This window comes from Macrobrachium rosenbergii, chromosome 7 (genome assembly GCF_040412425.1).
Source record: "Macrobrachium rosenbergii isolate ZJJX-2024 chromosome 7, ASM4041242v1, whole genome shotgun sequence".
Lineage (NCBI taxonomy): Eukaryota > Metazoa > Arthropoda > Malacostraca > Decapoda > Palaemonidae > Macrobrachium > Macrobrachium rosenbergii.
The window spans coordinates 6,832,501-6,848,109 of NC_089747.1; the positions used below are offsets into that span (position 1 = coordinate 6,832,501).

General features: G+C 35.6%; 1 protein-coding gene across 1 annotated transcript in view; it reads left to right on the forward strand.

Moving 5' to 3' along the window:
• Positions 1-15,609, forward strand: part of LOC136840061 (uncharacterized) — a 1,603,746-nt gene that overhangs the window by 1,248,050 nt on the left and 340,087 nt on the right. Inside the window, 1 exon segment of the mRNA XM_067106396.1 lies at positions 5,053-5,203. Within this exon segment, the coding sequence (XP_066962497.1) occupies positions 5,053-5,203 (151 nt within the window).

Here is a 15,609-nt window from a genome sequence, read left to right on the forward strand (position 1 = left end):
TGTAAACTGAATTGTGTCAGAAAATCGTGTATAAAATTCATAAAAAATGCAAATTACAGTAAATATTTCATTTAAAAACAAACAGAAATTGCCTTGCACGCTAAAAACGAAACGCCAAACGTATTAGATCATACGAGCAAATGTAAACATCGGTGAGGTATACCTTTTTTGTGATGAGTAATACCCAGAGTTGAGTCATAGCTGAAACTGGCGTGTTATGGGAGCGGTATTCATTCAGAATTCAGTTTATTAAGCTGATTACTTGATGGTTGGGACTAATTAATGGAAATAAATTCCAGAATCAGTAAGTGCAACATGCGATTATGCAGTAAGTCGGACATATGCTGGACTCGTATCAACAACATACATAGAGAGAAAACTGACATGTATTCCGTGATATGTGACAGGTACCAGGATATGTTCGTACTTCAAGGACTGTTTTTCATTGCTGTCATTTTTAGGAAAACCTGTAGTGGAATAATATTAATTTTCATATGTAAGAAATCTGTGTTTTGCTGTTTTGTATACTTCTAAAAACAGACATTGCAAGTAGAATTGTAAAATGACAAAGCAATATACAGGAACGCATTCAGGAAGGAATTGGACTAGCATCCTGTAGGAAAGACAACTGGGGGTTCACTCATGTTCGTTCCCGTAACAAATTTGATAAAAGACATGATATTTTGTGTATCATTTCCTGTGCACTTAAATCTATTATTAAATGGACGAGTTACAAAGATGATTTCCTTTTGTTTATGCCCCGTAGGGGAGTAGTGCCGTCAGTGCACCTCATACGATGCAATGTATTCATTGCTTAAGGGTCTTTGCAACGTCCCTTCGGCCCCTAGCTGCAACTGCTTTCATTCCTTTTACTGTACCTCCTTTCAAATTCTCTAAAGACGTCCCTTCGGCCCTTAGCTGCAACTGCTTTCATTCGTTTTACTGTACCTCCTTTCATATTCTCTTTCTTCCATCTTCCTGTCCACCGTCTCCTAACAATTGATTCATAGTGCAACTGCTTTGAGGTTTTCCTCCTATTGCATCTTCCAAACCTTTTACTGTCAATTTCCGTTTCAGCGCTGAATGGCCTTAGTTGCCCCAGTGCTTGGCATGTATGCCTAAAATTTATAAATCAATCATTCCTTTTGTTTATGGAAGAAAATGGATTTCATCCGAAGGAATTCCCTTTTGATGCCGAGGAAAAAATATTCATATGTAATTTGTGAATTCATATTGAAATAAAAAACATTCATTGTTTGTCCTCTCTTGCTAACGCATTGAGAAGGGGCCAATTTTCTCTTCATAATATATATTCATATATTCAGCGTTGATGCATTTATTCATTTGGCTGTCTCACTGTCCACCAATTTCACCTCATTTTCAACCTCGTACCCCTGTTGTTCCCCAACCTCCAAACCTCACCAGTGAGAGACACTGTTGGGTACACGGAGGTTAGAGGTTGGACGACTGTTGAGTGTCACAACCATGGCTTTTGATCAAACGCTGTTGGGTCAGCAACCTCATCCCCACAAGGTTTGTTGGAAGTTGGAAGAGAGCAGTCTTTGGAGTCACCCATTTCCTAGGAAAAACTTGTATATATATATATATATATATATATATATATATATATATATATATATATATATATATATATATATATATATATATATATATATTATGTAGGCATATTAATTCATACTATTCTGTTTAAACTACTGAAGACCCAAATTCGATTAATGCCTCCCATTCCTTTAATAGCGAAAGCGGCAGCGTTACTTCCCATTTTTTTATGGCCCATCCCATCCATAGTCGCACTGAAAAAAAAAATTGAGGTTTATCACGCAACATTAGGGCAATATGGAGCCCCGGTAAAATTTATAATACGGCTGTAGGCAATAATAAACTCGGTCGGGCTACGTTGTAGTTAGTTACACGCCCGATACAACGGAGTGCAATAAGTTATTTTGGCCTGGTAAATGAAACAGCTGTGTTGCGATTTGTAATTTGCATCGATATCATATCGGGATTCATTACAGCGTTTCCCGTTCATGGACGGACGGTATTGAGGTATCCCCCGCCCCCCCTACTGGAAGGGCTGGCGGTCGTGTTGTTTTTGTGCTTTCGTGCGTGCGTTTGTGCGCTCACGCGCGCGTAATTGGATGAAAAGTCTTATTTTGCACGTAAGAATTTAATTCGTTTGTTGTTGTTCTTGTTTGTGTGTGTGTGTGTATGTGTGTGTGCGCGAGAGAGAGGGGAAGAGAGAGAGAGAGAGAGAGAGAAGCTTGTTGTGTGCGTGTGAGAGAAAGAGAGAGAGAGTCTGTTGCGTGTGTGTGAGAGAGAGAGAGAGAGAGAGAGAGAGAGAGAGAGAGAGAGTCTGTTGCGTGTGTGTGTGTGTGCGAGAGAGAGAGAAAGACAGAGAGTCTTGTTGTGTGTGTGAGAGAGAGAGAGAGAGAGAAGTGTGTTGTGTTCCTGTGTGTGAGAGAGAGAGAGAGAGAGAGAAAGAGAGAAAGTTTGTTGTGTATGAGAGAGAGAGACACACACAGACAGACAGAGAGTTTTGGTGTGTGTGTGTTGTGTGTGTGTGAGAGAGAGAGAGAGAGAGAGAGAGAGAGGGGTTGGGGGGAAGGGAGGGGAGGGGAGAGAAAACTCACCAAAACCCATATTGAATAATTCCCCTAACGCATAGTTATCAGAAATACATATCAGGGGAGTAATTACGCATATAAATACTCTATTATAGTAAAGTTTCCTTGTCAAGAACTGTCATTGCCAGATGGTACTGCTATTACTAAAGCAGATGACGCCTCTCTGCTTATGATCTTGTTATGTAGGCACCTTCATTGTATTGACGAAGTATATCTAAGGAATCATTGTTAGTCATCATCATCATCATAATATTTCTATATAAGTATTTTGGTTTTTCTGCCTTTTTCCCCAATTTTTATCAAATATTCGTGCTCTTGAGTTATTGTCTTATCTCCGTCGATTTCTCCATTTTTATCACATATTCGTGCAGTAAGTTATTGTCTTATCTCCGTCTACTTATATCGGCTCCATTGGTATTTTAAACTACACAGGAAACCTCTGTGCAATAACAGTGTATCACACCGACCGATGTTCAAGAAAAACAGATAATGCTGTTGCAAGCTACCCATTGGTGTTCCTCCCAAACTCGAAGAGAGTAAGAGGAATTATTTAAAGGAACTTTTTTTTTAAATCTGACCTGACATGATGTCGCGTCCGCCCGTTGGGTATTCCCTGACAATGTCCACCCGTGAGGATGGTGACCTCCTCTCCTCAGCGGGCACCTTGATAAAAGTCTTACATTGCGATATGAAGTGAGTCGGTCCATTATGAACTGAAACGAAAAAGCAAAAGATAAAATAGACGGTAGTGGTGAGAGGAACGGAAAAATAACAATGAAAATTGAGAAGTCTTGAAGCATCCAAAATCATGAAAATATGGAACAATGGTATGTTTTGGGTTTTGTTCACCAGAGTAATGGCGTGTTTCCGTATGGTAACACGCCTGTATATTTCGTTATTTGATTTTGATTTTTATACACATTTTAGAGTTGTGCACATAACTCCTTTATTTTGGTATGGTAGTCCATGTTTAAAAATCACAGTATGCTTATATATATTATATATATATATATATATATATATATATATATATATATATATATATATATATATATATATATGTATATATATCACATGTAAATATGCATACACTACACACATGCATATGTATATCCATGTATATATCTAAAACTATTTCTCTGGAATATGAAATGTAGTTTCCTTATTTACATTTTCTTAATTATCTTTATTCTTCTCCTGATTTCGTTCGTGCTAATTGTTTTAATATTCACCATGGCTTTGTTTTTGTTTTCATTAGCGTCTAATTAATGTTTGTTTTTTTTCCCCAGTTTGATTCGTTCTCTTTTCAATATAGTTCGCACCTGTGTACACTTTCTTTGCCCTCTGTCTTTCGTTCTAATGATGCTTCTTCAGATTTAGCTTTTAAGTATTTTCTGGCTTAAGTTGTTTTGCTTTTATTAGTGCATATATATAAAATATACTTGGTTTGTGCTCATTTAAAAACCACCTTGTAAAAACTCTGTTTTAAAACCTGAACTAACTTGTGTTCCAAACAAAAAAAAACATTAGTTTTAAGATTTTTAATTGTTAATGAGTGATCATTACTGGAGTACCATTTTTAATATTCATAGCTAATTGTAATTTTACATTTTTATAATGTCTAAGTTACCCCATCATTCTCAAAGATCACTTGGATTTTTTTCTTCTGAGCTGATATTTCGTATTGTATCTTGAAGCCAAAGATAAAAAATGAAATAACCAAATAATCAAGATTAAGAAGATTAAACATTAAGAAGAGGTGACGTTGGAATGAGGATTTCAAGATTTTTTTCAAATGCTGCTTTTAAAGACATATGTACTGAAATTAATTATCCTTAGTAGACGTTATATATATACTGTATATGTATATATATATATATATATATATATATATATATATATATATATATATATATATATATATATATATATATATATATATATATATATATATATATATATATATATATATATATATATATATATATATATATATATATATTATATACATACACATATATATATATATGTATAATTACATATATTAAAGAAGTCCTTTGCTTATTTACACTGCCTCATACTAACATACGCCTCTTCTTTTGTGTATGTATATAAATGCGTACACAACATATACTTACGCACTTTTATATATGCCCGTATACCTCCGAGCATATATAAACCATTTCAGAGAAACTGTACTAATTGATATTTTTCTCTCCTCCTCTCCTCCCTCCCCCCCCACTCCCTCAAAATAAAAAAAAATAAAAACACCACCTTCAACTTCTCCATCTTCTACAACAATGATGACGACGACGCCATGGCCTGCTCCTACTCCATCATCGTCGTCAACATCTTCGTCATCATCTCCAACACCGACGACTCCAAAAACGCCAACAAAATTCGGCAGGATGAAGTCAAATCAGAGATGGCTAAAGCTGCGAACTACGGTCCAATTGTCAGGTGCGCTCTCTTCTTCTATGAACCGTGCCAAACCGCCTCTGAAGAGAGAGGATTCTTTCATTAAAAGGTTCTCCACGAGGCAGATCGCTGAGCTCCAGGTAAGTACCCCTCTCTAGAATTATTCTTCTTATTATTACTTTGTCCAAATGATGCGTTTTCCGAGAGATCGGATCTCGACTCTTCTTGTCTATTCTCGAATGCTTATATTTTTTTCTTGAGATCTCTTTCTGTCTCTGCGAAGGTGATGTCCTCTTGTTTTGTATTTTTTTTTTAGGAGATTCTTCAGAATTATTGCTTTGTTAAAAATGTGTTTTGCGAGAGATCTCTTATCTCTGTTTCTACGCAGGTGATGTCTTTTTTTGTTTTTTTTTTAAACAGGTTTTGACATTATTGTTGGGGTTTTCTATTGTTTTTTATTTAATTGTTGGTAATTGATTTTTGTCGATCAAATTCGAGTCTGTTTGTTTGTCAGAGGGTGGTTGTGTGTGCAGTTTTTATAGATGTTTTTTTACTGTATGTGAAACAGGCAGCGAATATTATAAATTATACATTATATATATATATATATATATATATATATATATATATATATATATATATATATATATATATATACATATATATATATATATATTTTTTTTTTTTTTTTTTTTTTTTTTTCAAGGTAAGGCACTTTATTTGTTTTCCAGGAATTGGTTGTATGTCCAGTGGTCATAGGTTATGCATACAAATGTCACTTTAGGAAAAATACTTATCCGATGCAAATCGAACACATTATGTTAGTCTCGATAAGTTCGAGGTTTTGAGACTCATCTCTCAGTGCTCTCTAAAGACAGCAGAGATCACTCTTAAAATTACTCTTCGTTCTTTGCAGCCATTACATATTTTATCGTTAGCCTGATTTTGTTGTGCTGCAAAATCTAGGTTTAAGTACTTAGGTTCTCTAAGGAATTTAACTCAGCTTCTTTGTTTTATGTACGATATAAGGTGTGGTGGGGAGGGGGCCATTGTATTCTTTCATATAAGCATTAGAACGTAGAGAATACTAGACTGTAGGAAACATTTTTTTCTTGTTTTCTTCATACATGCCTACTTATTAGTGTATGTGTACAAACGTACTCTTATGTAAGTCAAGAAGATAGTTACTAGTACACACGGAAGCCTCAGAAACTCCTTCTCTTATCTTCGAAACTGTTAGTGATTATGTATGTTCTTACTGGCCACAGTTTTTTTTTCTAATTAATGCTTATTGGCTGTAACTAAGTATTCGCCAGTTTTCAGAACTTACAACCCGAAAAGCTGATTTTCAATTATTACTTAAAAGCTGCTTCCGGGATTAATAGCAGTTTATTTATTTGCATTAAATAACAAATACGCTCAGCTTACTAAGTTATACTGTTCAAAATACCGGACTCGGTAATTAATGAGTTTTAACTATTAAATAAAAGGAGCGCACGTGTTTTACGATGAAATCAGAGTTTAAGTTTTAAGTGAAGTTAAAGAAAAATAGATACCATGTCAAATTCTGCTTTTAAAACTATTTCAATACGCTAAATCGCAGTCAGTATATAATGCTGCATACGTACAGTAGAGATAAGTGGCTTAAAAATAAATTGCATACATTCTTTTGGATATCCTAAGGATATTCCGATACTGGCACTGGATACTAAAGGTTGAAAAATCCTTTAAATGGGACAGAAATTTAGCAGCTGGGTACCAGGAACCATAGCAAGGGAAGCGAATTGATCACATTCTTAAGAATATAAGAATTTTCCCTCTACAGTGGGGGTCTCAGCATCCCAAGCCATCACAGCCACGAGGAGGTGTGGCCAAGGGAGTTGGGGGTCTTTGTTTTTTTTGGGGGATAGGGGAGTGTTGAGCGCGCGGTGGAATTCTGCCAAGACTGCGAAAGAGGAAATTAAGAGGCGGCAGCCGAGCCCGGCAGTGAGGAAAACTTTATTATTAAAAGTTGAAAACGATGGTTACACATAGACACACACACACACGCACACGCACACACATTCTTGAAGGCATGGCGTATTCGCGAAAGTTGTTGTACTCGGGGAGAGGCGAGAGGCGAGGTGCCGCAAGGGGGATGGCTATATCTCTTTATCGTTTCGTGAAAAATTAGGTCATTTTCTTTTTACTGCATCTCATTCATCCCGACCTCGATTCGGGGGCGTGGATGGTTCGACGTCATTTGCTTTTATGGGCGGCGATCTGAGACACGGCTTTATGTCGAAGGGGAGGCGAGGTTGTAGGGGAAGGGGGAGCCTTTGTCCGAAGAGGAGTGCTCCATGATTTTGATCATTGTGGAATAATGTCGTCTTCTCTCGCTATGAGAGGTCCTCGATGCTATACCCTCGTGGCCAAGGGTTGGTACCTGTTCAGTAGGCTTCGTTTTTTTATTTGCTCTCTCTCTCTCTCTCTCTCTCTCTCTCTCTCTCTCTCTCTATATATATATATATATATATATATATATATATATATATATATATATATATATATATATATATATATATACATACATACATACATATACATCTCTCTCTCTCTCTCTCTCTCTCTCTCTCTCTCTCTCTCTCTCTCTCTCTATATATATATATATATATATATATATATATATATATATATATATATATATATATATATATATATATATATATATATATATATATATATATATATATAATTATATATATATATATATATATATATATATAATTATATATATATATATATATATATATATATATATATATATATATATATGTGTATGTTTGTGTGTGTGTGCGTGTGTGTGTGTGTCTGTGTTTGTGTATACAGTATATATATTTGGTATTATCAGTAAAATCTTGGATCAGAATTTAAACAAAAAAAGCATAAAACTTAATACATTCTTACATCTCCTCTCTCTCTCTCTCTCTCTCTCTCTCTCTCTCTCTCTCTCTCTCTCAAGTCAGACTGCAATTCGGCGGACAGCAGCGCTCATGATGGTAATAGTGGTCAATGATATTCTAAGAACTTCCCAGGGTATCGTAATTGCCCCATCTTGAAGTTAGTCCGTGGGCGTGTTGATCATGATGGACAGTAAAAGGTAGGTCCTAACGGGAATGGGCGGCCGCCCAATGTAGGTAACGATCTTGTGAGAAACCGTATATTTAGGAGACCTCCTAAACTGGTAGTACCGCCAAGTGCACCTTCGGCCCCTAGCTGCAAAATCTTTCATTTCCTTTACTATACCTCCACTCATATTCTCTTTCTTCCATCCTTCTTTCTACCCTCTCCTAACAATTGCTTCAACGATACTTTCAGAGCTGAACGACCTCGTAAGTCGCAGGGCTTGGCTTTGGGCCTACGTTTTAAACTCTAGCTCCAATATATTTTGGAGACTTCAGAAGAGAGACAGTGTGTTTTGCGTGATTCATTGTATTCTACTTTTTTATGAATTTGCTTTGGTAATTATGTTTTGCGATTATACGTGTATGTAAGTGTGTAAGTGTTATTTACGCAAGTGCTTTTTTTTTTATTTCACTTTCTTGTTTAAATGTAGAGGTCATCCTCTCAACTACGCTTGTTCCATGTATTTAAGAGTTTTCTGTTATATAGACTATTTTACCTTATGGTTTCTTATAATAGACTGTATCTGTATATTAATGCTTAAATATAGTACAGGAACATTTGTCTACGCGCTTACCTCGTTAAAAATGGTATATGTCTTTTGGTAAACTGCCTGTGTTGACCTTTATCATAGTAACAGAATAACTATTAATTTTTTTTTTATAATCTCATCTTAATGATCGCATTTATGCGTAAGTTCTTGAATTGCTTTGAGAATAAGGGAAGAATTATCTTTGAAAGAAATATTTAATCGCCGATGGCTCAGGTTTGGTCGTTGTGGAAACGAGCCTCCCCTCTCTCTCTCTCTCTCTTGACTTGTTGACTTGTTGAGTTACTAGGGTTATAGTTCATAACCTTAAGATATTTTAGGAATTAACGTGTTAATATAACAGCATGCTTATGGAGACAATGTTTGTTAACGTTCATGGCCTTTGGCTGGTATTACATGTTAAAAACATAATAATAATAATAATAATAATAATAATAATAATAATAATAATAATAATAAAGTACCACCATCGTAAGAGCACCTCCCTCGTCCATCATCCTTTAGTGGGTTCAAGACTCGAAACTTTAGCTCAGTTAATTATAAATGATAACTCGATCTCAACCTCACTTCAACTCCCGTGTACTCAGGAAGAACCTCATGTCTCTTTTTTTCATCTCAACGTCACTTCACTGCGCCGGCCGGATGACGGTTTCATTAGCGCCCTCCTGGTGCCCTGTGGCGGGCGAACTCTTTAACCAAAGCAAGACGCTCTCTGTTTAAACTTTCAATCTGTCTCGCAATCTCTCATCGTCGTAATGAATCGTGCGTTGGATTAAAGGCACACGACTTTTAATTTTAAGAAAATAAAGAAAAATAAAGACATTGGCTGGGGCAAGAAAATAAATAAAAAAATCATTGATTGGGACTGTTCTTTTTGTTCCGTACGGGGAAATCTTTTTCAGTTAGGCGCTAATATATTCAATGAAAATAAAGAGTTCATGTATGACTTTGACTTTAAAAAAATGGGCTCTCTTCTATGAGGCAATAATATGATCAAAGTAAAAAAAAAAAGAAAGAGCTTATTTGTGTACATAGCTTACGGAAGCTTATTAATGAAAATAGTACGAAAAATTATGGAAAACAACGCGAAATTGTACAGGCAATTACGACAGTGCATCATTTGAAATGACAACTCAACTACGTTTTGTCTCGGCATGATATTAATTTTTTCCTTGCATTTTTGTTAAAATTTAGATTATTCTTGTTTTTTAGTTTTCTGTAAAAGAAAACTATTGTGCCGGCTTTGTCTGTCCGTCTGCACTTTTCTATCTGCTCTCAGATCTTAAAAACTACTGAGGCTAGAGGGCTGAAAATTAGTATGTTGTTCATCCACCCTCCAATCATCAAACATACCAAATTGCAGCCCTCTAGCCTCAGTAGTTTTTATTTTATTCAAGCTTAAACTTAGCCATAATCGTGCCGTGGTTAAAGATTCAGGTGCCGCGGCGCATACAGCATTATACTGAGACCACCGAAAGATAGAGCTATTTTCGATGACCTTCGTTATACGCTGTACAGAAAATTCGATTGCGCTGAAGAAACTAATGCGCATTTTTTACTTGTTTTTTAGTGTCATTCCATACGTTCAATCATGTATAATTCACCTGATATTTATTAGGAATAAATAGCAATAATTTGCTTCGAAGAATCTTTACCCAGGGTAAATCTGTCTTTTAATTACCTCATGAAGACTGGATTATCTTGCGTCTGGAACTGCGTTTCATCTTCATAAAAGTTTCAGTGGCTGGTACCGGGTGGAGACTAATTCTGCGGAGATTAAGTCTGTGAGGAATAATTCTGTGGAGACTAATTCTGCGGGGGCTAATTCTATGAGAAATAATTCTGTGGAGACTAATTCTTAGGGGACTAATTCTATGGGGAATAATTCTGTGAAGGCTAATTCTGCGGAGTCTAATTCTGAGGGGACTAATTCTATGGGGAATTATTCTGCGGAGACTAATTCCGCTGGGGCTAATTCTGTGAGGAATAATTCTGTGGAGGCTAATTCTATGAGGAATAATTCTTTGAAGACTGATTCTGAGGACTAATTCTATGAGGAATAATTCTTTGGGGACTGATTCTGAGTGGACTAATTCTGTGAGGAATAATTCTTCGGAGACCAATTCTGTGCAAACTGATTCAGCCAGAACTAATTCTGCGGAGACTAATTCTGAGATGGCTATTTCTGAGGTGATTAATTCTGCCGTGACTAATTCTCGGGAAGACCCTCGGCAGCGAGGGGAGATGGCCCCTTGCTTCCGGAAATACCTCCTGGAATAATTAGCTGTGATCTTCGACGCGATGTCGTCGTCGTTACGCTTTGAAATGAGATTAATCTCCTTGAGGGTGGATGAACAATTACGAAATGTCATGTATGTGAGGAGTTTATACGGATGCACAGATGTGCTGCATAAGCACTTGAATAATTGTAACTCTCTCTCTCTCTCTATCATAATATATGTGTATGTATATGTAGATATGTATATTAAGAAATTTAGCTGTCTTACCGGAGATACAAGGAAGCTTTGAGCACTTTGTTGAAGCTGGATTAATCTTATTTGACGTCCTTATTTGAATAATGCCGTGAATAATGTGAAAAACTGATAAATTCATCAACACATCTATTCCTTGCCACCTGAGTTTGTAGAACAAAGAACTTGGTATACAATGCGACTGTTGCTTAATCATGCCTGTAAAGACTGTAACTGCGTCATACTCCTCTGGTCTGTCATCATTTTGAAGCTCCTGTAAGACTGCATAGCTGCGTCTTGCTGGTCTGGCATCAGTCTGACACTCCTGCACAGGCTGTATGTAGAGACTGGAACTGCGTTTTACTTTTCTGGTCTGGCATCAATCTGGCACTCTTGTAAGGACTGTGTAACTGCGTCTTACTCTTCTGGTCTGGCATCAACCTGACTGACAACTTTCAGAGCAAAGCGAAAGAGCTCTTTAACATTTTAGCGGCTATAAAACTCGGCTTGGTGTTTCATTAGCTAAAGTTTTGTTTAATGTGTTGTAATACTGGTTGTCGTACATGCTGACTTGTATCCTTTATCTAGAACTTGTAGCTTTTCCCAAAGTTTTGACGTGTCGTTAATGGCGTTCCTAGAGATTTTTGCGATATGCTGCTTAGTGGGAAATATATGAATTAATATGATATTTGTCGTATCTCATGTACATTTGATTTCTTATATTAGGCTCTTGATCATTATCGAGGCATAACTGTTTTACATTTCTTATTAAGGTGCGACCAAATCACAAGAAAATTAAAAAATGCTCTATTTTTTCCTTAATTCCTTTTCAAAGTTGTTTCGAGAAAAACGTAAATGTAAGGTTTATATAAAAATCATTTTTAAAAACCATGAAATGTAACAAAAAAAAAGCAGCAAGGAGAGAGAGAGAGAGAGAGAGAGAGAGAGAGAGAGAGAGAGAGAGAGAATCAGTCCAATCCGTATTGTGATGCAATGACTGCATTTGAAGCGAGTAACTAAAGCACATAATTTATTAAGTGAATAAGAATATATTCATTAGATGACAATAGGATCTGCTCGGCTAAACATATCTTGTTTGCTTGCTATTAACAATGGTACAGAACTTTTGTGGTGCCTGTTTGCTAGTAAACAGATCGCCTTAGTTTGTGTTTGCCCACCAGGTTACATCAGATTCTATGTATATGCCAGGTTCTATGCAATGTCTATAAACACTTCAGTGTTGAAGGAACATAATGAGAACTATGTGTGGTGAAGAGCTTGCCTGGTCCTATGTTAGGGGTTTGAAATCTTATTGAAACAGAGAGTCGGGCTGAAACTTTAATTTGTTCTCTCTCTCTCTCTCTCTCTCTCTCTCTCTCTCTCTCTCTCTCTCTCTCTCTCTCTCTCTCTTATCATACACATACACGCACACACAAAAGTGGAACTGAATATCCTCAAGTATATTATGTTCTCTCTCTCTCTCTCTCTCTCTCTCTCTCTCTCTCTCTCTCTCTCTCTCTCTCTCTCTCTCGAGTGGAATTGAATATTCATGAGGGCAATATATTTCAAGAGTGTAAAGATCGGAAAGTTAAGAGCTCTTAAATAATTAAATGTAAACCTTTTTTTATTATTTTTAGCGTTGTTTGCATTTATTTGTAGTATACGTTAGCAATGTTAATCCCAGTAAATATTAGATGTATTGTAGGCAAGTGTATGAAATTATTTTCTTTATTTACTTGCCGTATTTCAGTATTTGCAAAATTTACTAACAGTCGTATGTATTATCACTCAACACTGGAGAATAATTTTAGGAATTTGTAAATGTTGGGGTTAAATAACATTCATGTCATCAGTCAGTAATGTTTCTGTTTGTCGTGATAAACATTATCATTCAATTTGAATGTTTAATCCACATTGTAAACCTTCCCGTAGAATGGAATCTCTCTCCCCCCCTCTCCATCCCTTTCCCCTCCCCTCTTCCCCTTCACCTTCACCTTCCCCCTCCCTTCCCCATCTCCTCCCCCTCCCCTAACTTCCCCCTCCTCCCTCCCCACATCTCATCAGGCAAACATTGCCGGATCAAGAGCGGATAATTAGATCGACCGACGACAGCGGCGGCGTGATCATGAGCGTGAATAATCTTCTCCGAGATTATGAACCTAATCACGGAGTCCCCGCGAATTCCGGCGGCTTCTGGACTTCATCGGAACTGGGTTGTCGAAAACTGGCCTGAGATTATATTTCAAAGAAGTCCTGGATACACACACATACATATATATATATATATATATATATATATATATATATATATATATATATATATATATATATATATATATATATATAATCAGAAAGCTACAAAACGTCCTTTAATATCAATTCACTCTACCTCAGAAGTAATATATTTTCATATATGTTACCAGAAGGGGAATTTTTAGGTGATAATAAGTCCACCGTCCCGTGGGGATCGAACCAGCGACGGACGGGGGAATCAGACTACAGTGACACGCTAACCAGTCACCACAAGAGAGGTATATATATATATGTATAAATATATCATGCATATATATATATATATATATATATATATATATATATATATATATATATATATATATATGTATGTATGTATAAATATATCATGCATATATATATATATATATATATATATATATATATATATATATATATATATATATATATGTATGTATAAATATATCATGCATATATATATATATATATATATATATATATATATATATATATATATATATATATATATATATATATATATATATATATATATATATTATATGCTGAGTGTTGTTTTAGAAAACTCAAGGAAGATTATTGTGCCAGTGTCGAAAGAGATGTTAAAAGATATCTGAGGCCTTCCTGAGTGATATACTAATGTGAGGTATTGGAGCCTTTGTTAATGAACTTGAAGGGACTTTAATCTGGAAGTGAGTTGAACTAGTTCTTATATTTGTATATATTCATACAGTATTTCATTACGATACCGAAATGTAGTCTTTGGATCATTTTTATTTTTAAACGTGTAGTCTCTGATCCAATAGCATTTTAATTTTATGCCTGCTTGTGCCACCAACAACGCATCAAAGTAAAATTCAATTCAGCGCGGTGCCTTCATAACGGCCCCTTTTACCATTTCAATTAAACGCAATGTCAAGGCTTCAGCAATCCAACATCCTAATTCAAAATCGGTTGGGTTTGTGGGAAGGGGTTATGTAAAGGCGATGACATTGTAAATGCCGGACCGTCATTGATGTCTCTGTTCAGTAAGATACTTGGTGAGCAGTTCTGGCCAGGGCGAGGAATCCATAAGAATTTTTGAGAACCTCATAGTCCCTATGTTGTTTTTCCAGGCACGAAAGTGTATTTCGTTTTTTAACCGTATGGCGTATTGTCTACGAGCACGTCATATAACTGTTTTGTTATGTTGTTAACTTACAATGTCTATGAACACATCATATACCTGTTGTTATCTTGTGTTCTTGTCCTACAATGTCTATGAACACATTACATAACTATTGTTTCGTTGTGTTCTAGTTTTACAATGTCTTTGAGCACATCACGTGACTATTGTTACGTTGTGTTCTAGTCTTACAGTGCTTGTGAACACATTGTATAACTTATGTTGTCTTTTAAACCTACAATGTCTATGAACACATCACGTAACTATTGTTACATTGTGTTCTAAACTTACAATGTCTATGAACACATCATATAACTGTTGTTACATTGTGTTCTAAACTTACAATGTCTATGAACACATCATTTAATTGTTACGTCGTGTTCTAAGTTTGAAAAGTAAAAGTATGATGAATAAGAGAGTTAAATGCTCAGTTGTTTTTATTATTATTAAAAATTTCCCAATTATTTTTTTTTATCTTTGCGCGTCGCGTGCTTGCCGATTTTCCCTTCCTTTTATAATCGATGAAAAAATTTTATCATATTTTGCAGGATTATTCTGACCTTTTCTGAACTAAAAAAAAAAACGAATTCTGTACACGTTGATTCCGGAAACTCCTTTCTTTGGGAGACATACATTTATTTTGGATACATAATTAGTATACTTTTCTGTGCACATACAAACTTGATATATTTTTCTGTGTGCTTATAGACTTATTATACTTTTCTGTATGCATGCAGACCTAATATACTTTTCTTTGTGCATACAGATTTCATATAAATATACTTTTCTTTGTGCATACAAACTTAATATGAATATACTTTTCTTTGTGCATACAAACTTAATATACTTTAATGTTTGCGTACAGACTTAATATACCTTTCTTTGTGCATACAAAATTAATATACTTTTCTGTGTACATAAAAACTT